The 23,755-nt window shown below is 37.7% G+C and overlaps 1 protein-coding gene across 6 annotated transcripts in view; it reads right to left on the bottom strand.

Annotated features, from left to right (window-relative positions):
• The window catches only part of MTMR2 (myotubularin related protein 2), a 98,664-nt gene that overhangs the window by 49,353 nt on the left and 25,556 nt on the right, over window positions 1–23,755 (bottom strand). For 2 of the 6 annotated variants that reach the window (XM_006162587.3, XM_006162585.3), the window contains exon 2: window positions 8,865–8,970. Coding sequence is in view for 2 of the 6 variants with exons in the window: in XM_027766010.1 (XP_027621811.1) it covers window positions 7,772–7,783 (12 nt within the window). In the remaining 4 variants the exon portion in view is untranslated. Of the gene's footprint in view, window positions 1–6,166; window positions 6,264–7,771; window positions 7,790–8,864; window positions 8,971–17,667; window positions 17,734–23,755 lie in introns of those variants that run through there. The other 4 variants (XM_027766010.1, XM_027766009.1, XM_006162586.3 and 1 more) reach the window with 3 other exon arrangements.

The following is a 23,755-nucleotide window of genomic DNA, read 5'->3' on the forward strand; positions in this document are numbered from 1 at the left end:
TCGCTTTCTGTCTCTCTGTCTCTCTCTGTCTGTCTGGCGAGCGCACGCGCCCTATAGCAAAAACCTCTTCAAAAAAAAAAAAAAGGTCATGTGCTGGAACTTGGTGAACAAAGAGGGTGTTACACAAGATGAAGTCGGAAATGTATTTTTCCTCTAAACCTAAAAGTTCAGAATTTTACCCTCTGTTCAAAATATATCAAAGCTTTTTTAAATTTAAAAATTGGTTTTTCTCCCAACTTTTTTGGTATTCTTGATACTACAGAACTAGGTATCTCATGACACACAATTGCATATACATGGAGGTGCATACATATCTACGATATGGTTTAATATATAAATCGGACACACAAAAGACAGTGATAACTAATAATAAAATAGAACAATTATAACAATATGCTATAATAAAAGTTATATGAATATGATCTTTCTTCTCAAAATATCTTATTCTACAGTATTCACCATTTTTTTTTCCTCCATAGGGTGCATGCTTTTGCTGGAGAGAGACAGAGATAGAAAGAAGAAAAGTGAGAAGTTATCTCCCTTGGGAGTGGCCATCCTCCAAACCCTTCTCCTCCATTCTCCCCTCAGGATTTTGGGCGTGCACACACGTATTTGGCATGATTTTCAAGCCACTGGGTCCAAGACTTAAAGAGCAGTCAGCCAAGTGGGAATCTAGCACCTCAAATACAATGCCACCTCTGGCCCCAGTATTCACCTGTTTTTTAAACCACAGTTCACTGAGGGTAACTGAAACCATAGAAAGTAAAACTGTGGGTAAATAGGGACTACTGTATACTGGGACAAGAAGAAAGCATACAAAGAGACTTCAACTGCATGTACACGTCTACAATCAACATGCAGTATGTTTCAGGCGTTAAAATTTACATAGCTAGGTAGATGCAATTCTGTTGTAGAATATACCACATGAATCCATTACCAACTTATAGACGTTTGTTATGCACACAGGTAACACACAATGAAGATCTTCATTCAGGTCTATTTGAAAAAATGTGAGTGCTTCTACATAAATAAAAATGGAATTGCTAAAACAAGCTCTTAAAGTTATATCTCATATCTCTTTCTCCCTCATAAGGTTGTCTCAGTACTTTATAAGAGCTCCCATTGCTCGCTTCTCAAGCAATACTTGATATTATCATAATTGTTCATTTGTGGCTGATCTGATAGACATGAAATACTTTCTATCTGCTGCTTTGACATAACCATGACTGGCCCAGGACAGTGGGTCTCAGGTCAGTTCAGAAACTCACCAGACACCTGTGCACATGCCCAAGATCCTGAAGAGCTGAAGGCTGGACAAAGAGGATGGTAGTATGACAAGAACCTTTCGAGGGTGCTTCTCCCTTTCACATGGAATCTCAGGTCATATGAAATTGACAAATTTTAGCACAGTAAAAATAACCTTATCTTTAATGGTTAATACTTTGGATCGTATTTAAAATATTCTTACAATATATCAAAACATATTTTCTTCTAAAAGTTTAAAGTTTTCATTTTCTAATCTAATTAATTCAATTTATGTGTATGTATAAGTTAGGAACCCAATTTTTTTTTTTCAATTTCAATATGGCTAAAAAAACATTGATTACCAAATGGTCCATTCTTTTACCAATGACTTATTTTACCATGTCTGTCACATTTGTAGGGGGTTCCTACAAATAAATTTCTGGAACTTATTCATCTATTCCTATTCTCGTTACATTAGCTTTACACCAGAGTAAATGAAATCTCCCCACTTCATTTTTCCTCTTGGGTAATCCTGATCTTTTACCGCCCCATATACATTTTAGGATCTTCTACCATCTTCCCAAGTTCTTCAGCCAACATTTGAATTTTGTTTCAAATTATATTCAATTAACAACTATATTTGACAGCTTCAGGCTATTTAGGTCTACTCATTCATTTATTTAGATGTTCTTCATTTATTTAAATGTTCTTTTTGAAGGTCCTTTTTTTCTAAGTTTATTTTTTCCATGTGACAGAGAAAAAAGGTCACCCCCAATATGATATTCACAATGCAATCCACCACCACCCCCGCCCTGCCTCAACCAGCATCTCAGGTATGCATGGGCACAACTGCATACACAGGAGACCTCAGGATGCAGGCCTGGGGCCTTCCTTTATGATCTCAGCATACAGGGCACTGCATTACCACAGCACCACTATGGCTGGCCTAGAGATTCTTTAATAACATTTTATAACTTTTTCCATAAAGTCTTACATATCTTTTATTAGATTTATTCCTCAGTAATGTAATTTTGTTGCTTTTATAACTAAGATCTTTTCTTTTTTATTTTTTGTTTTTTTTCGAGAGAGGTTTTTGCTATAGGGCATGTGCACTCGCCAGAAAGACAGAGAGAGACAGAGAGACAGAAAGCAAGAAATCACCCCCCAGGAGGGATGGTCACACCACAGTCCCTTCTCCATTTTCCTCTCGGGATCTTGGGCAAGCATGCACACGTGCCCAGCCTGAGTTTAAGCCACTGGGTCCAGGACTCAAACCGCAGGTGACTACATGGGAGTCCAGCGACATAGCAATTACGCCAACTGCGGGTCCCCAAGATCTTTTCAAAATTATATTTTCTCAATACTTTTGTGAAGATACAAAAGCATGATTTTTTTAAAGTTATCTTCTACCCAGTCCATAACAAGGTAAAAAAGAAATATAACATATAGAATTTCACTTGAGTAAATCAAAATTCAAGATCTCTAGACTAGTTCTATCTCCAGGCAATTTCATTCTATTTTAGTAATGCAGATACGACAAATCTTGTTTGAATATAAAGTCCTTAATAGAAGACTTTGCCATTTAATTGTTAAAATATAATACTAAGGGGGACCAGCAGATGATGGTTACATTACTGGATTCCCATAGAGTTGATCACAGTTCAAGTCCCAGAACCGGCAGCTTAAAATTCACAACAGGAACGTGTGCATGTGTATGCTCAAAATCCTAAGAGGAGAATGGAGAAGGGATTGCACCATCGCCACCTCCCCTGGGGGATGATTTCTTGCGTTCTGTCGCTCTCTGTCGCTCTGGTGAGCACACATACCCTATAGCAAAAATCTCTCTCAAAAAAAATTTATACATACATACATACATACATAAAATACTAAGATACTATCTTTTCTTTGAAGTACTAATTGTTCAGTTCCTATGGCAGGGGGCCAGCAGGTGGCATGGTTGGGGGCAATGAATTCCCACATGGCTGACTGTGGTTCTAGTCCCGGACCTGGAGGAGGCTTGCTTTCTCACTTTCTTTCTCTCTCTCTCTCTACTCCTCTCTGGTCAAAATAAAATAAATAAATAAATAAATAAATAAAGTTAATTAAAAAAAACAAAACTCAAAGACAGTCCCTATAGCAGATCACCTATCCACTTTGATTTAAAGTGTTTAATGGAATTGGATTAGCTTTTCAATGCACTGTGTTCTCTACACTTCTATTTAGTAAAAGCTGTTACTAAAGGAGCTTATGAAACATGGTGGCTCACAGCAATAAACAATGAGGCTATGTGGAGAACTTGAAGCCTAGAGGTTAACCAACTTCAAATAATCTGTGAATAATCATGTTCAAAATTATGGTTCCAAACCCCTCATCCCACACATACAGCCAAACCAAAGTTGGTCAAAAGGTAATGCACAGCTGCCTGTAGTTGGCTTCACCTATAATTAACTAAAAAGTTGCCATTTTATGGTGGCTAAAGGTATAAATACTAAAAGCAAAAGATCATCAATTAACAAAACTCAGAGAACAAATCAAATTTATTACTCAAAATAACTTTTTCCGATTATTTAAAAAACTAACTCTCAGTTATTAAAAAATCAATACTGAAATGGATTATTTCCACTCCCACAAACCTACAAAAGATAGTCCATATTAAAAAAATCTCACTTAGCATTTGTCAAAGCCTAGACAAAAAATCATGTGAGAGCAGGCTCAGCAATGTGCTGGACAGGTGTACGACTGACCCGAGACAGGTCAGGCAATTTCTAGCCGTATGCCTTTAAACACATGATTTAATTCGCCTCCTCTGAATGTCACATTGCTCATTTGTCAAATGGGAATTATCATAAATGTCTCACAGGACCGCTGAGAAAACTAAAAGTGATGAATTATGTACAAATACTTATCATAGTAACAGGCTAGATATTTTTTCAATCAGTCTGTATTTTTAAAATGATACCAACATTTAATGTAACATTATTCATCCACCACAACCCGCAATGAAAGAAGACAATTCAAGTAAAGATGTACAATTAAAAATGAGGAATAGGGTAGCGGGCAGCCTAAACACATTACTTTTTGAATTTCCAGAGATTTTTGCTATAGAGTGTGTATACTTGCCAGAGAGACAGAAGCGAGAAATCACCCCCCACTCCCCCAAGAGGATGGCCATGCTGCAATCCCTTCTCCTTCGCTCCTCTTTTGGGATTTTGGGCATGCATGCACACACGCCCTGAATGAATTTTAAGCCGCTGGGTCTGGGATTCAAACCATGGTCGACTACATGAAGGTCCAGCAATGTAACCATTATGCCATCTGCTAGTCCCCACATTACTTTTTTTTAGAGAGAGACTTTTGCTATAGGACGTGTGCACTTGCCAGGAAAACAGAGAGAGATGGAAAGACAAAAAGTGAGAAATCACGCCCCTGGGGGGATGGCCATGCTGCAATCCCTTCTCCTCCATTCTCCTCTCAGAATTTTGGGCATGCACGCACACGCGCCCGATGTGAGTTTAATGGCCAGATCCAGGACCTTAACCACGGATAGTCATGTGGGAGTCCAGCGACACAATCACTATGCTATCTGCTGATCCCAATACATTACTTTTTTCTCTCTAACTATTTAGGCACTCTACTAGGGAAAAGACAGTTAACATTTGTGGCCCCAAACCATATTTAACTTAACAGCTGCTTACTCAACTGGAAAAAATTCTCTGAGAGCCCTGCTAAGTTTTGAAAGATGCTGAATAAGGCACTAACAAGGACATACAGAAACATGACTAGAGCATAGAATGGATGTATAAATTCAACAGATTCCATTTGTAACTGAGTGCCAAGGCATTAATAGCTCCATAATTCAGGACACTTCTGTGTCTAACATTAGATGATGGCACAACACACATAAAAGAAGTCTATTCCAGACGAACCTGCATATACAATCATCTCACCCACACTGTCTTCTCCAAATAAGACATGTGCAAGATGATAGTTTGCGTCCAAAGGGAAATAAAAGTACTCTGTTACTACAGGATTTTTTTTTTCTTCTTTTTGTTAAAAAAAAAAAAAAGTCAGCACACCTAGTGCATGGTGATCTTTGTTTCTAATACCATTCTCCAAAAAAGGAACCAAGTCTTCTTGGAAAAATGAATAATGATTCTAGAACTGGGGCAGGAATATACATGATGAGCCTGGAGCTTTTTGTTTGGTTTTGTTTTTGTATACTGTTTTTTAAACAGTTTTTGTATAGGGCACTTGCAAGAGAGAGACAATGAGAGGGAAAGTGAGAAAACATCCACGCTGCAATCCCTTCCTCTCCATTCTTCTCTTGGGATTTTGAGCATGCACACACATGTGGCCAGTGTGATTTTCAATCTGTAAGATCCAGGACTTGAACCACAGTTGGCCATATGGGAGTCTAGCACCTGAACTATCAATCACCTGTTGCCCCAAGCCTGGAGCATCTCGTAGTGCCAGAAAAAAAAAAAAAAAAAAGTGCTAAAAAAGAAAACCCACAATAATGGGAGTACATCAAAGGACTCAAAATCTAATGAAAAAATTCCCAAATTGGAGTTGGAACAATTTGAGTGAAAAAACAATGTTGTATTATAACAACAACAAAAAAAAAACCATAAAATAAATATACACAGGGACCAGCAGGTGGTGTGGTGATAAAAGTACAAGACACTTCCACATGGCTGACCACCTTGAACCTGGTAGCTTGCTTTCTCACTTTTCTTCTCTCTCTCTGTATGTCTCTCTCTGGTCAAATTAAAAATAAATGAATGAATAAATAATTCTTTAATAAATAAATAAATATCCATAATGAAATAAAAAAGACTGAATAAATAAATCAATAAATATCCATAATAAAATAAAAAAAGACTGAATAAATAAATCAATAAATGGGAGCAAAGAAACAAACCTCAAGTACAAAAGAATTTCAAATAAGGTAGGTAGATGTTCCATCCTCACTTCCAGTAAGTGTGGACTGTGTGTAGCAATTGCATTCCAAAGAGTACCTTATAGGGAGAAAGAGGAATGGCAGTACTTACAATGAAAAGAAAATGAATACTACTTCGACCAAGTGATGGACATTAGCATCGACAGTGACAAGTCATGTTGATCCCTATACCCTTAACATAATATGATGAAAGTGTCACTTCATCTATGAGGTCTTTCTTTCCAAACCACATAACCCCTGTTTAATAATGGTTAAACATCAGATATTCTACAAAATACTTGACCAGTACTTTTCAAAGCTGAGAGTCATTAAGAAACAAGGAGAACCCTAAGAAACTATAATAGAAGACTAAATGTAATATGGTATCCCGGACGGGATCTTGGAACAAAAAGGACAGTAGGTAAAAGCTAAGACAATCTGAATAAAGTATAAACTTAAGTTAGTAATAATGTAACAATATTGGTTCATTAAGTGTAACAAATGAACCATATTAATGAAGGACATTAATATGCAAGAAAGTGAATGTGAATGTGAAGTATCTGGAAACTCTGTGCTATCTTTGCAATTTTTCTCACACTCTAAAGTTGTTCTAAAATAAAAAGGTAGATCTAATAAAAACGCAGATATGTTATTTATACACATACATACACACACAGATAAAATTAACATTATAGCCTTCATTTTATCCACATGTAAGCCGGTCACACATTATTTAGGATCTATAGGATGTCCAGAGCAATGAAGGTTCTACATGCAGAGAGGGTGACAGTGGAGGCCTCCACCACCCATTATCTTTCAGCATCCCATGATGCTCCAGTTCACATGTGTGTCCAGTTAATTTAGGTAAACTAACCCTCACGAGAATACACAAAAGGTTTAAAATATCTCAGACAAGAAAAGGCAAGTAGACTATAGCGTAAATAACGTAAACATAGATAAGTAGCAAAAGCGACATTTCTTCATTCCTAGTATGAGTTCCATAACAGTCACAATATAAAGGTTAGAAACAATGATGTTTTCAACTTATTACTGACAGTCGTAAGCTAAAATACTTCAAAATTATAAAGAAGCCTAAGACTCTTAGTGGATTTACATTAACATGATAAGTAAGCAAAAGGTTAGATATGTATGTAAAGTATATTTTTGGAAGGTAATAAGGAGAAGCACTAATGGATTTATATTCACTATTGTTAGCCATGAACCTGCCCTAAACGTATGTTATGCCTCAAGATAATGGCTAACAATATTATAGTCTTCATAATTACACAACCATCTCCAAATGATGAAAGTAAGTTTTTATCATATGTAGTGATATTTAAAATCATGCTATATCCAATCTAGTGTTTTATGAAATTACACAAGAGAAAAACATGTAAAAACCTTTATAGAGGTTTTTACTGTCTTCCTATATTTGTTGAACTCAGTTTTGAAAATAGACAAAAAAGATATATTCTCAATACATGGTCAACAGCAAATGACTTCACTAGTACAAATGATGTTTTAGTTAGAATTGTGTAAGTGTGGGGTCAGCCGGTGGTGTGGTGGTTGAGGGCACTGGACACCTACATGGCCAATCATGGTTTGAGTCCTGAACTTGGCGGCTTGCTTTCTCACTTTCCCGCTCTCTTTCACTTTGTCCCTCTCTGGTCAAAATAAAATAAATACATAAATTAATTAATAAAGTTAAATAAAATAATTCTTTATACAATTTTTAAAAGAATTGTGTAAGTGTAGCTCTGGAACAAGTGGTCACATGACTGGGCTACATGAATTCTGAAGTACTCTCTGCCATATGAGGATACAAGGAGAAAATGCAGTGCAAACCAGGAAGTGTAGCCTCCTCCAGGTACCAGATCTACCAATACCTTAATCTCAAATTTCCAAACTTCCAGAATTATGAGAAATAAATGTTTATTGTTTTTTTAAAAAAAAGTATAGAGAAAAAAAAAACAACAAAGGTTCTGAAAATCAAGGGTTAGTGTCACCTAGGAAATTCATCTTCACCATTCATAGGCAAGTGGTAGAAAGCTGATGAACGCATACATGTACTAAGTGCTACGGGATATCACTGATATGGCTAATTTAGCAACAAGACCTTCAGTAAGTAGAAAATTACTTCTACACAGCACTGAGATGTGCACATCTTCCACACAGTGTTGAATTGACTTAGTTCCCACCCTACACTGAACGGACAAGAATCTGGCAAAAGAATTTATTAGCTATGCAAACTACTAAATCTGTGAGAGCGATTATCACTTTTAGACTGGTGACAGAACTGGTGAGAGCATTACAAAACATCCACATATAGCACTTAAAACAATCTGGGCACACAGTAAGTTCTCAGCAAATGTTAGCTATTACTGGCATTACGAGAGTAATCATGAAAATCTTTTATACCACAAAGAAACTGATGAATTATCTTTTGGCAAAGTACCTAAAAGTGATCAACCATAGAAATAAATTATACATTCTTTTACAAATAAGTTAGCAATCCAAATTTGCTAGCCTGTTCTGGGACATTTTCTAGAGTGTGGCCATTTGAAAATGCTCTATAAATATCTCCTGCTTAAACAGTTAAAGTTTATATTGATGGTGCTGGCCACAAATACCTAACAAAAGGTATTTCATCAAAACTTTAATATATCAATAGTGTACATACCCTCAGATCAGGAGAAAAGTTGTCTGCAGAAGTTGAAATGGAATCTGATGATACAACCGAAGCTGACTTGGTATGCACTGAATTCTCTGAATGAGAAGTGGAGGCACTATAAAACACAAAATATGAATGTTTGAAAAATGGGGCCGTAAAAAACAATTTCAGATATTTTACTTATTATAACTCTATTATTCACTAAAACTTCTATGCCCACTAGTTCTGCTCTACTAGTACTACTCAATTTTACCTTCAAATACTGATGTTACAAATTCTATTTCTTCGAGGTTAAGCATCCTCATCAACCAAGTTTCCTCTAGACAGACCTTCCCACTAATCACTGAAATACTCTGGGCTAATTCCTTTTTTTAATCCATCCATCATCATTCATTCATCCAAAGCACACTGAGTAGTCCAATATGAAAAACCAGGCACTATACTTTGGAGATAAATATGATGTCTTCCTATTCCTGAAACTCACAAGCTTGTAGCAGAGACAATGTACGCAGTGTGATAATGAATCTAAATACACACACACACACACACACACACACACACACACACACACACACACAGAGCTATGGAAGAAAAGTAAGCAGCTAACTATGACCAAAAAGTTTGAAAAAGACTTTACAGTCTTTGAACTGAATATTTGAACTGAATCTTGAAAGATAGGAAATTACCAGGCAACTAAGGTAAATCCAAAAACAAAAGACACTGCGAAGGTACAGAAGTCCCCAAACACAAAGAACACTTTGAAAAACTATAAACAGGGCAACAGAGCTGGACCTCGAAAAGGAGAGGAGAGGAGTATACAAAGACGGGCTTGTCTTTGTACCTTCTGGTTTTCCGCAACATCAGATTCTACACTTTTAACAAGACTGATATTTACTTCTTCCATTATACTAAGTAACCACAGTGACTTTTATTTTCTCAAATTCCTATACAACTTCTGATACCTGACCACATACTATCTTTTATTGTTTACAGATTTCAAGTATGTACATTTTGTTTTACCAACTAAATTTTAAGTGCTTGAAGAACAAGGTCCCCCCTCAACCCGTCCCAACACACACAAAATCTACTTTGGTGCCTGAGTATATTACAACATGTATTATTGTCTGTTAAAAGTTTAAAACATAGTGACAAAAGGGCCAACACTATAGCCTACCGATAAAGGAATTGGATTCCACAAAGTTGCCATGGTTTCAATTCCAGCCTGACGACTTGAAAAACATACCAGGTGCATATATGTGCATGCCCCAAATCCTGACAGGAGGAAAAAATGGAGGAAGAGGCTGTGAGGCATGACCACACACCAAATCTTTCTTGCCTTCTCTCTCCTTCTCTCAGGCAAGCACAAGTGTCCTCCGTCAATTAAAAAACAAACAAACAAACAAAACTCAACACAGCTTGCAATTAGAGGTAGTATATTATCTGAAAAAATAACATTGACAGTGAGAATATTATAGCATGTGGCACCAAGAAACTAAATGGCTCTTTGGAGTACGAAGTAAATAAATCTGAGAGAAATAAACTAAACAAAACTAGGTACTGCAATTAATACTTCACAGTCTGATTCAAAGAATGAGTCTTTCAAGCAAAATTGTGGTAAACAGGCCCAACCGCAGTGGCGCAAGCAGAGGGGCCTGCTGTAGGAGGCGGGGCCTCATGGGACGCCTGTGTTTGGTTTCTGGACCAACCTGAACAGGCTGGGTGCAGCGGTGTGCCCACGGTCCTAGCTTGCTGGGAGGCTAGGGCAGAGGACCACGACATGGAAAGATCCTGTCAAAAATATCTCTCTTTCTTCCCTCCTTCCCACTCTGCCTGCAATTCCCCACATAGCCCCCAACCACAAATTCAAAATTTTTAAAAGCTTAGTAGTAACCTTTATTAACTTCTTTTCAGATACGCATACTCATGTGTGTAGACAGTATGATCCGCATTACATTTTAATAAGCAGTAATGTGTATTTCAATATAACCAGTCTACAAAATGTTTTAACCTGCAGACAATTAGGAGCTACAAAGGTACAGTGATAGGAATATAGCATAATACTGTTCCTGTGATTATGTCAGAAACAAACACACACCAGAACTGTTCAAAATGCTCCTGGTTGGGACCAGCAGTTAGCGTAATGGCTATGTCGCTGCACGCCCACGTAGTCAACCACCGTTCAAGTCCTGGACCCGGTGGCTTAAACTCATGCCGGGCACATGTGCATGTGTGCCCAAGTTCCCGACAGGAGAATGGAGGAGAAGGGATTGAGGCATGGCCATCCCCCCTGGGGGGGTGATTTCTTGCTTCCTGTCTCTCTGGAGAGCGCACGTACCCTGTAGCAAAAACTCTCAAAAAAAAAAAAAAAAATGCTCCTGGTATAAACATGAAGTGGTTGTAGTAAGTGGCTACTCGGACTGAAGGTGGCCACAAACACGTTAGAATGCAAAGCTCTAATTTCAGTATTTAGTCTTGTCTTCTGTCTCACTGGCTGTATGCATGTTTCTAATCACCATGGCTACTGGTGTAACACACTAATTTCCTCTGCTTTATTCCATTTTTCCCTTGCTCCTCTTCAGGTCAATCACTCTCTGTTTACCTTTTATGAAATATTCTACAAACAAGGCTTGTATTTGCTGAAATTCATGTCTTTGCTCATGCCATTCCAAAGCAGAGTGCTCCTCTACCCCATTCGATTTATTAGCATCTTACCTTCTCTTTAAGACCCAGTTTAAAAATCTAGCTCTAAGAAGTCTTCCCCAGGTTTTCTACCAAAACTAAACTCTCGGCCTCCCACAATTTCATAGAATTTTGCCTAGATTATACTTAACACTTTCCACATTGGACCAGAGCACTTTAGTTACATGGCTACCTCCTTTTTAAATTATAAAGTGCTGAAGAATAAGAATCTTGTTACTGGCAATTATCTAGACTTGGAGCAAAGAGGCAGTCTGCTAACCTCATTAAGTAACTAATACCACTTCAGTCTTCAGATTTCCCGGCCTACAACCTTTACTAGTCTATTCAAACATTCCTGTTATCCTTGTCATCCTGAGCCTCCCTTCAAAATGCCAGACCGTCCAGTCAACTCTGTCAAATATGTTCATTACCATATTACTATGTGTTTCTTCTACCCACTTTCTCTTTCCAAGTCATTCTTCAACCACTAAATTTCCTACCAATCTGTATCTTGAAAACTTAATTCCACATTGAATAAACCCTCTTATACCTTCAATAGAATTCTCCCTTCCAACTCTGCATCAACTGACATCTTCCAGGAATCCACTTCCCTGCAGCCTTCAATAGAAGAATCCTTTTCCCACTTCTAACAAACCCAGCTCAACAGCTCAACTCATGCTTCTACACTGGTCTTACTCTTGTATCTTCATATTTCATATATAAAAGTGTCTTCCTCTGAGGTTCATGGCTTTTTGGTATACAACCTCCTTGGTACTATCATCTACCTTTCAATCTTACCCCTCATTCAGTAATGGTGTTATTATCTGGCTTATTTTTTTTCTCCAATATTTCCTTCCACTCCAAAGCTGCCATAACCATGGGCATTTATAACCCATAGATTGAAACTATTAACAACTTAGCTCAGAATTCCTCAATCCCTACATCCCTATCCACAGTCACAATTTAGCAATCTGCATCGGTAGACACACCCAAGACTATCATTTCTGGAAAGTACTCTGCATTTGATATAATCTGAAAATCAAGGGAATCAATCTCTGATCACAGATGCATATCCTTTGAAAGTATCTTGCTTTCTTAACTTTTCTTTCACTTAATCTTCAACCTAATGGAGATAACCAGTCCCTCAGACCCTCCAGCTCTCCTTTGCCTATTTCCCTTCCCTTTCCATCAAATCGGAATGTGGAGTGTAAGACTTTATATACTCTCTGGCAAATTTTGTGTCCTTATGTTCTCATCCACTGGCCAAAACTGCCCCACTAACCCCTGAATTTAATATAACTATCTACGTTCTCCAGTACTAAACCTTGGCTACTAGTGAAGAAATCTTCAAATCTGAAGCTTCTTAAGACATGGATAGAAACACTGGTAGGGCTGCACTCAGTGACATTCTCATTTCTCTAGATTTAAAAAAAAAAAAAAAAAAGAACCAAAAAACTATAACCATATTTTGTCCAAGGACATCAAATCTAATGAGTCCAAAATTCTGCAAAGTCTACTTCCTGCTGTCTCTTGGGCACCAAAGTGAACTTTCAAAAACACAGATCTAATTGTATTGCTCCCCTGCTTAAATCTTCCCTGTTTTCTTATTGCCTAAAAAAATCAAGCCCAAATGTCTTAGCATACCACTTCTAGTTTTCTAGGATCTGGCGCTTATTCTACCTATTCAGCTATAGGTCTTACTCATCAAGGATCACTGGGAAAGACTTGCAGACTCCTTAAGAAAAATGAGCATTATTCCCACTATGGAAACATGTCTTACTCATATACGTTAGTACTGTTTAATAATGAACAGGACAGAATATAAAGTTACCGAAAGAGTTTCTCTTAAATTTGGAAGTCAAAAATTCCCAATTTGAAATTGAAGACTTCAAAAAATTTGTTTTCTATTTAAAGAAAGCTCTATAAGAATAAGAAGGTCTCACTGGAAATAGGGATAGGATTATGACATTAATGATAATGAGCACAGTAGTATGCACTGATAGTCCCCAGCTATTTGAGCAGCTGAGGAAGGAAGATTCCAAGTCCGAAGCCAGCGTGGGTAATATTGCAAGACCCTGTCTGATAAAAAAGTTTTTGAAGAGTCCCCAGTTATTTGAGCAGCTGAGGAAGGAAGACTCCAAGTTCGAAGCCAGCGTGGGTAATATAGCAAGACCCTGTCTGATAAAAAAGTTTTTGAACAGAAAAACAACCACCTTTCTCTAAAAAAACACTAAATGCTCAGTTTGCCTATAATTATTTTCTACATAATCACATTTCCCAATACTGTTTACTTCAACTTGACAGACACTCCAGTTGCCTAAGATAATTTTCATGAAGAAACAGTTCACACTTTCCTTTCTTATATTCCTCCTTTGACATTGAATTCGATGCACCTTTCCCAATTTCATGTCTAACTTTTCCTTCTCTGGTTCAATAAGCTTTGGTTGAATACTGCCAAAAATAAGCTCCTCTCTGGATTCACTCTGGGGTATCAGTTTCTTCTAATATATTATACCCAAATGTATAATAATAACTTTTTTCAGGCATCATTCCAACAATGCCTTAACACTTGTATTCGTTATAATGAAGATGCTTATACTGGCGCCCAATTGACTCTGAATCAAATTAAATCTAATTACAGCTTTCAGCGTGTCAAGGATTTCTATTAATGATTCACCACACCTAATTCTAGCACAAGTTTACATTTCATTCCAGCTAGGCAAACTTGACCCTCACCACTGGTCCTCACAGTCAGACTCCTCTCACTTTTTACTCTGAATGTCTTTTAGTCTCCAAACACTCTTCCCTTTTGAACAACTGTGGTTTTTTGCCATCTAAAAACTCTATTGAAGGCTTATTTTCCACACTAAGTCAGTCCTAAGTTATTCTACTGGTTCCTTCCAATGAATCTTGTCCCGTCAAGAAACTCTGCATGTGTGGTCAGTTGTACTTATGTGTATGTCAAGTCATTATGCTCATATTGACTCAGAATATAGTATACATAAGCCTTTTAAAAATGTTAATAACCAAGCCCTTTCTACATATATACTAATTTAAAAAACCAAAACATTGTGTTATGGAGTCATCCCTGCTCTTGAGATTTCTGCCTAACAAGAGACATTATACCACATATACACATCAGTAAAAATCATGAGAGAGCAGCAGATGCCATGGTGGTTAAGGCATTGGACTCCCATGTGGTCAACTGTGGGTCAAGTCCCAGACTCAGCAACTTGAAACTCACACAGGGTACATATGTGTGCATGCCCAAAATCCTGAGAGAAGAAAGGAGGAAAAGGTATTGCAGTGTGGCCATCCCCCAGGGTGGGGGGATGATTTCTCACTTTGTCTTTCTCTGTCTAGCAAGTGTATGTACTCTATAGCAAAAATCTCTCTAAATAATAATAATCATCATGAGAAGTATAGACAAGGGCCAGGAAGTACTTAAAGTAAATGGTAGTAATGATGACTAGAAGAAACGAGAAAAATGTACTTAAGTTTAACCATATGAAATTGCTATTCTTAGATGTTTTAGATGGCTCAATGTGATAAAATGAATGAAACAGAAGAAATTGATCTTGGGTCTATAAAATAAACACAAGGTTCACATGAAGGCTTTGTAAAACAAAGGCATACAAGAAAAAAAGAAATAAAAATAGAGCTTGAGGAATTATAGGGCATATTTTGTGAATAATTGGTTTATTCAATATAAACAGATAAAATACTAACAAGGTAACCTGGTGGATCAATTTCCAGCCCACACTAAGAGCTAGGCCTGGTGGCATACAACTGTAGTCCTGGCACTGGGAGGCTGAGGCAGGAGGATCACAACATAGCAAAACCCTGTCTTTGAAAAAACGAAAACAACAACAAAAAAACCCTTTACTGACTCCCTACTGCTCTCAAGAAAAAGATCAACACCTTACCAAAGCCTCCAGTCACTACCTAATGGCATTTCTTCCTCCTCCAGCTTCCTCTTATTCATCTTCTCTCCCTTTATTCTCTATACTCCAACTATGGTGGCCTCCTTTGAGATTTTTAAATTAGCTGACCCTCTGCAGGGAGCACAGTTCTGTCAAAGTGCTTCTCAATTTTATATCTCCATTGAAGCACTACGGAAATCCAGTCAGAGACCCAGACAAAACCAGTGCCTCAGTAGCTGCTCTCACAGCACTTTGTACTTTTCTCTCTACTTTCCACTGAACTAGTCTCTCCTTACATCTTTCTCAAATGTTTGATGTCTGTGTCCCTTAAGATTTCAAATTTCAAGAAGAAAGGAACATGTCCATTTTGCTCAACATTCTATTCCTAGCTCATAGCATATTGTCTGATGCAGAATAGACACACAGGAAATACGTATTGAATAAATTAATAAAAGGATGAATAAAAATCACCAATAGATTAGATCATTCTAATCAAACTCACCAGAGGCCATGACTAGAATATACAAAAGAAAATGAAAAAGGTATCTGGTAAGGAAGGAAGGGGAAGGGTAAAACAAGAATAAGGGATGATAATCTAGTTTTTCTTCTGCAGTTATTGTGTGCTTACTATTTCATTTACTATATACAGTGTCCCATTATCACTAAAAATCTTAAGATACTGACACAGTGTCCCATTCCATTAAAAGATGTACTAGAACACTGAAACAAAAATAACAATCTTTAAACAACTGAGCGAACCGTTTTTGACTACATTATTTTTCCCTTAGATGGTTAAAGTAGTTGTAGTCGGGAATTAAGAAACCAGTATTTTCATCCTAACACAGTATCCTTAGCCTAGCTACTTTATCCCAATTCCCCATCACAGTTTATCTTTATGTGAAAAGTACTTGACTAAGTTCTTAACTCTTTGGTGGTCTTATCTTTGATACTATCTTGAAAACTATTCTTTGAACTGCTTATAATGTCAAGGACTTGAACTTTGGCCTCGATAATTTCTTTTAGTTCTAATGAAGTCCAAGGTGTCTGAAATGAGTATATTATTTTAACACCCATACAATTCCTAGATGAACATTAAAATATTAATTATTGTTGGGCCAGCAGATGGCATGGTGGTTAAGGTACTGGACTCCCACATAGCCAACTGCAGTTCAAGTCTAAAATCTCACTTTTTCTTTCTCTCTCTCTCTCTGCTGTGTGCATGTGCACAATTGCCAATTAAATAATAATAAATAAATAAATTTCAAGAGGTTTTTGTCTTAGGGTGCATACGCTCATTAGAGAGAGAGAGACAGTGAGAGGGAAAGTGAGAAATCACCCCCCCCATGAGAAATGCCCACACCACAATTCCTTCTCCTCTATTCTCCTACCAGGATCTAGGGCATGCACGCACATGTGCCCAGCATGATTTTCAAGCCACCAGGTCTGGGACTCAAACTGCAGTTGGCCACGTGGGAGTCCAGTGATGTAACTGCTATGTCATCTGCTGGCCCCAATAATAAATAAAATTTTAAAAAGAAGTATAATTTTAATTGACTAATTTTAAGTTTATATACCTATACACACACACGTGCACACACATATTCACTAACACAGCTTCATACTTGAAATATTCTCCTTTTAAATATTTTAATTAGGTAATCACAGCTTTAGTCTTGAATATCAAGATATACAGGCTTAACAGACTTATTCCAATATTGTATTTCTTAACAATAAGGTCTTTAAGAGAATATGTATGTATAATAGAGTCAATGGAAAACTAAATCCAACAACTGTATTTATCTTAGAAGTTCTAGGCCATCACTATGTAAATTCAATAACATTACTTATAAATAGAAAGAAAATCCTGTCAAAAATACTAGTTGCAGTTTCTCCAAATATTTTCATCTGTTATATTAAGTGATTTTTGCTAGAAACTGTATCTTTTAAAATATAGTTGAAAATATCCTAACTTAGCTAGGTAGTGACTCTATTTTAAATATCTTATATTCTAAATATACCTGCAATAATTCAGAGGAGAGAGACTCTTCCTCCGACTCAGTACTCCTAACTCTTCTGTCTACATAACCAATTTAATCAGACTGAACTGGATTTGAGGAATATAAATTCATCTGACTCGGGGACATTATCCCCACCACTGCTCGGCAGGGTTATGTTTACAAGCCTTTTTACTTGGTGATTCACACACTTACCTCGTGACCTCAGCACACTGGAACTGGTTATTGGCTTCACTGGCCTGACTTATTTGGAGTACTTTTCTGCCAAGGTGAAAAATGGAAACGCATGACTTGGAGTAATCTTGGTACTTGCATTTCTGAGAGCATACTCATTTTTCTTTCAAACACCACATGTGATTTTCCTTCACAAGTCTCTTCCCAAATCTTCAGGCCATATTCTATTTCTTAGAGTTCAGTTACCTTCGTCCTTCTTTTATCCTCACTGCCTCCATGTTCTCAGTACTCACCCACTCCTTAATCCCTTGCAATCTGGCTTTCGTCTTTATCAATCGATTCCCTATAATGGCTCTGTCTATAATTACTAATGATCTACTTTTTAAAAAGTGGTCTTTTCACTTTTTTTTTTTTTTTAAGTTTTTTTTCTATAGGGCATGTGCGTACACTAGAGAGAGGGAGGAAGAGGGAGAATGTAAGAAGAGAGGAAAAGACAGGGAGAAATCACCACCCTCCACCAGGGAGATAGCCACACTGCAATCCTTTCTCCTCCATTCTCCTAGTATTTTGGGCATGCATGCACACACGTTCAGTGTGTTCTTTAGGCCACTGGTCGGGCACTCAAACTGCTCAGTCAGCCAGGTGAGACTCAGTTGCCTTAACTATCATGCCACTGGGTGGCCCAGTAACTAGCACCTTATATGAGATACCCCATCTCTCAGTTTAATTTAACCGTTACTATTTTGAGTGCCTACCACATGCAAAATACTACTGCTCTAGAAACTCCTTAGACAATCAGAGATAAATATGACAAATATGAAGTGTTTTATGGTGAGATCTGGATATCATGTTCATAGTGTACATTATATTCTGTAGACAATGGGAAGCTACCAAATATATCTGAGCAGAAGTGTCAAATAATTAGTTTATGGGCAAAAGATATTCTGCTGGGACCAGCAGGTGGCGTGGTGGTCAAGGTGCTGGACTCCCACATGGCCAACCAGTTTGAGTCCTGGACCTAGCACCTTGCTTTCTCATTCTCGCTCTCTTTCTCTCTCTCTCTCTCTGTTGAGCACACATGCCCTATAGCAAGTTGGGAAATAATAAAATTAAATAAATAATTCTTTTTTAAAAAGATATTCTGCTCAGGTATGGACCATTAACTAGGAGGAAAATTCTTAAGAAAGTTAGATTAGTTAGTAGGTTATTGTACTGAATAGTGAGGTCACTCAGTTGGCAACTGAAATAAGCCACATAATGATAAAGACAGGAAACAGAAGAAAAAGGAGGTCTGAGTGGGTTGTGATAATATAAATTATGCAAAAGATTTTGGTATCATTGAATCTGAGGTTCTTTCAAAATATCCATATAGATATACAGATCAATATTTGTAATCTGAAAATTCAAAATGTGAACGGCTTCAAAATGAAAACTTTTTTGAATGTCAACATGACACCACAAGAGGAAAATTCTACACCAGACCTCATAGGGAGGGTCACAGTCAAATTACTGCAATACAGAAAATATTATACAGAATTACCATCAGGCTATGTGCATAAGGCAGGTATATATGGAACATAAATTAATTCTGTGTTTAGATTTGGGCCGCATCCCCAAGATATTTCATGTAAACATTCCAAAATAAAGCAAAACAAAACCCACATTCAAATTCTGAAATACTTCTGATCCCAAGCAGAAAAAAAAAAGGGGGGAGAAGGGATACTCAATCTGTAAGCAAGGAGAAATAGTTTTGACATTCCCTAGAGAGGATACAGCTGGTGACAGCTAAATCAAATCTATAAAATTTAATTATGTAGCCCAAGGACAGGCTGTAAAGCAAGAACAAACTTCAGATCTAGTGAATGGAACTATATCTATCTGCACAGAGACTGCAGGTAATAGTGTTGGAAAAAGGGCCAGAGACAGAACAATCAAGAGAGAAGTTTAGTGAAAGCCAAAAATGGTATTTCAATATCAGCTGTTAACAGTATCTAAACTTCAGTGCAGTCAAGGAAAATAACAGAAAACAATTTGGATTTGTTAAATCAATGACTACGTCAACACACTCTCTAAAATGTTTTAGCAAAACTAACCTAGTAAGAATGAAAACAGGGAGGTACTGATGTGCATCCTGTGTCAACTTCTCAACTCTCCTTTGGCAAACTTATCTATAGAGACAACCACTCCTTTCCTATCTTAGATGATGGCATGTTCCTTTTCAGGTTCAAGGCCAGTCCTTCCTCCTGTGCTTTTCATTCTGCCCTATCCAGTCTACTCTGGGAGAGGAGTATGTGTGTGTGAATACACGGACAACCTTTATATACACAGGACATTTGGTGGGAATTCAACAGAGATTTCCAAAATCTATGTGCAAATCATTAACACTCAAATTGAATTCTATCCTCAAGCTACTCTACTGCTCTCTGGGTGTCATTAATGACCTCAGGAACAAATCCAGGTGCCTTGTTTCTCTCAGTTTCACTCTTCTCAACATCTCTGCAATATTTGATACTACTGTACCTCCCTCCCTCTTGGAATTCTTTCCCCTCCAAGCTTCCATTGTCATTAAATTTACTAGCTCTCTTTCTACTCTCTTGTTCTCTAGGTTCTTTTCTTCCATCTGCCTCCTGAAAGCTTTAACCTTGCATTTTTTTCTCTGTACTCATCTCTCTCTGAAATACCAGGGATCCCATGGCTTGAGTTACTTCCTTGGTGCAGAAAATTTTCAAACTTCTGTCTAGTCTTCTCAGGCCCACATTCACAAACACCTGCTACAAATCAAAGCATTTTATGCTGTCTGATCCCATACTCTCTCCAGGCTTCTCTCTCAGTTCAGTCCCACTTAGCTACTACCCGTATCTTACAATGACACTCATCTATATAGTACTAGAATTACACAAAATAATATGTTTAAAGATCAGTCCTATTAAATGCAAGTATGGGTAGCCAAATATTCTGACAGCCAGTCAGTAAATAGAATATTAAAACTGTAAAGGTCCTATGAGATCATTCTAGCGAAGCTCCCTCCACTGACAAAGTGTAGCCCAGAGAAGTGAAGATTTAGAATACAAACCACAGTGTGTACGTATTTGTGTGTGTGTGTGTGTGTGTGTGTGTGTGTGTGTGTAAATCACAATAAAACCAGATTTCCTTTTAACTAATTCACATTGCTTCTGAACTAAAAGGATAAATGCTCTCAGGGTATTTATTATTTAACTGGGGAAATAGATCATAATGCAAGCACACACCCACCCCACACATCAGTATTTATTTCTACATATAAACTTACTGGATGAGAATGAAGCTCAACTGGGACCAGTCAGGGAATGTCCCCTAGAGGAGACAAAGCTGAACTGGATTTACAAATGAGTTAAGAATAGATTACCAGAGAAGTCACTGCCTTTTAGTCCATTTCCTATGTTTTTTTTTTTTTTAATTTGGGGGAGCAACAAATAAAAAGAACACATTCCATAAGAGCAGACGGGGCTGGTCTAATCCCTCCTCTAGAATTCAGTATGAATTCAAGTGATATTGTAGATTCTTTAAGTATATGAAGAGAGGATCCAATGACAATCTGATAAGATCACATTGGATCTTACTACTTCTTGACTTCCCGTCCCTTGCACTGATTAAGACTGCTTTACTTCCTCTTACCCCATTACTCAGTAGACATGGAACTGCAGGTATCTACTGTAGAGTATCTCTCTGAATCTTCATGTGTAAAATAAAGATAATATCTATCTCATATAACTGGCCATTTACTCAGCTCTTTGTGCCATAGACAAGACAAATGATGTCCCAGCCCTTGGCTTCCATTAGCAAGACTTAAAAATAAGTATCAGAAATCCAAGTGTTCTAGAGAAGACTCCCTCCCCCTCCTCTCTCTCTGTCCGTCTCTTCTCACCTCACCAATAAAACTGGCAAAAGAGAAGGGAAGTGTAGATCGTGACTATTCCTTATAGAACATTACCTTTCCCTCCCCGCAGCAGTCACAGTCTCAAACAGTCCAACTTTAAAACTGTAAAGACTAACTTCATTGTATCCTGTTTCTCTATTTTCAACAGTTCCTACAAGAAGTAAGAACTGGGAGACTCTACTTCCCTCTTCTGGTTCTATCTCCCATTCACTTCCAACTCCTATGCTTCTGGATTTCAAAGTCAGTAATCAGTAAAATGTTCTTTTTTTTTTTTTTTTTTTTTCTGCTAGCTCTTCTTAAATGGTCTCTCTACTACCCATTATACCAATCAAAGTCTGATTTTCCCTGTGCAGTTTCCCAAACACCTTCTCCAATGGAAAAATAAACCCTCTTATTTTTCCCCTTCTTCTACCACTGGACCTGGAAATTGGCCTTGATTCTCACTACTGCTTTCAGATTATCCTTTCTCTCCATTTCTAAAATCCCCAAGCATTCAGTCTCATGTCATCAGACTCTTCTATGTACTTCACTCCTTGAAGTCATTTACCAGTCTCTAAGTCACTCTCCCTCACTCCTTTAAGATTTAGCTTCAGGTAGCTATCATTCTTTTCGATATTACCAATAGATATCATTCTTACTAATTTCAGTATCCATACCTATGAATATTCTAATACTCTGGCCTCCTAGTTCCTCTACTTTCTCTCCTGACATGATCCTGTCTTACTCTACTTCAGCCATTCCACTCCATAATCACACCATAAATATGGGCATTACCAATGAGCTGAAATCCCTTAGTAAGTTAAATGTCAGGCATACTGTCTGATCACCAGTTCACTTTCTCCAGTATCCAGCCAACTCCTAAACTGTCCAATTCCAGCAGGACCTCCATTGTTACTACTACCCTTTCACTGTCTCTCATTATTTTAGGACCTCACTCCCTCTCCCGAGCTGAACAATTCCATGACCTGTTATTACAATCATTCTCTTACCCTTACTTGCTTCACAGTACTTACTTGGCAACACCTAAAGCTAGTGTAAATGAACTCTCTGTGTATTCCAAACCTGCACCCCCACATCTGAATGAGTTTAGTATATGATCTGTACTAAGTTGAATTCATGACCAATTATCTCAACTAGGTCCTTAATATTGCCCAGCAATCATACATTTCCCTAGTTCATAATCTTCCATTCTTCTAGACAGCTATTTCATATCTTTTTTCCTCCTACACTCTCTAACCACTTTTCCATACTCAATTTTAGACAGATGTTCTACCTTCCTGGTCAATTGAAAAATATAAATGCAAAGAATACTTTTCATAAGCTTTCCAGCTATGACCTGTGTTTATCTATCTGTCCACATACTCTGTCTTGTTTTCTTTTACTATGGAGACACCACAGTGTCTCTAGAAATTCTTCCCTCTTGTTTGTGCAACATAAAAATTTCTCTCTTTATTCAATTATTCTAACCAATATAGAAACAACTATTATTTCTCTCAACTCCTTCAGATACCACTTCATTTCTGTGAGCTTCTTTACAACAAACTCACTGAAAGAGATGACTATACCCACTGCTTTCAAATCCTCAGCTCTCATTCTTATTTCAATTAGGTCTTTGCCACCACCAAGCTCATTATTATTATTAACCTTCTCCCTGCTAAACCCAATTGTTAATACTTAGTCTTCATTTACTGATGCATTTAACATAGTCACTCTTTCCTCCATAAAACACTTCCTATACTTGGCTTCCAGAACATTCTTAAGGTTCTTCCCTATCTCAGGTCTCAGATTCCTTCTCACCTCAATTTTGAAACATTGGAGTGCTCTCAACTCTTGAATCTCTTTTATCGATGTGTATTTCCCCTCCTTCATCTCATCCAGTCTCACTGCTTTAACATCTCTAAACTGATACACCATATTTACAACTCTAGTCAAGAATTCCAGATTTGGGGACCAGCAGTTAGTGTAATGGCTATGTCACTGGACTCCCATGTAGTCGACCACGGTTCATGTCCCAGACCCAGTGGCTTAAAACTCACGCCGAGCGCGTGTGCGTGCATGCCCAAAATCCCAAGAGGAGAATGGAGAAGGGATTGTGGTGTGGCCATCCCCCTGGGAGGGTGATTTCTCTCTGTCTCTCTGTCTCTGTCTAGCAAGCGCACGCACCCTATAGCAAAAACCTCTCCAAAAAAAACA

Source organism: Tupaia chinensis, unplaced genomic scaffold, assembly GCF_000334495.1.
Source record: "Tupaia chinensis unplaced genomic scaffold, TupChi_1.0 Scaffold140218_1, whole genome shotgun sequence".
Taxonomy (NCBI): Eukaryota; Metazoa; Chordata; class Mammalia; order Scandentia; family Tupaiidae; genus Tupaia; species Tupaia belangeri.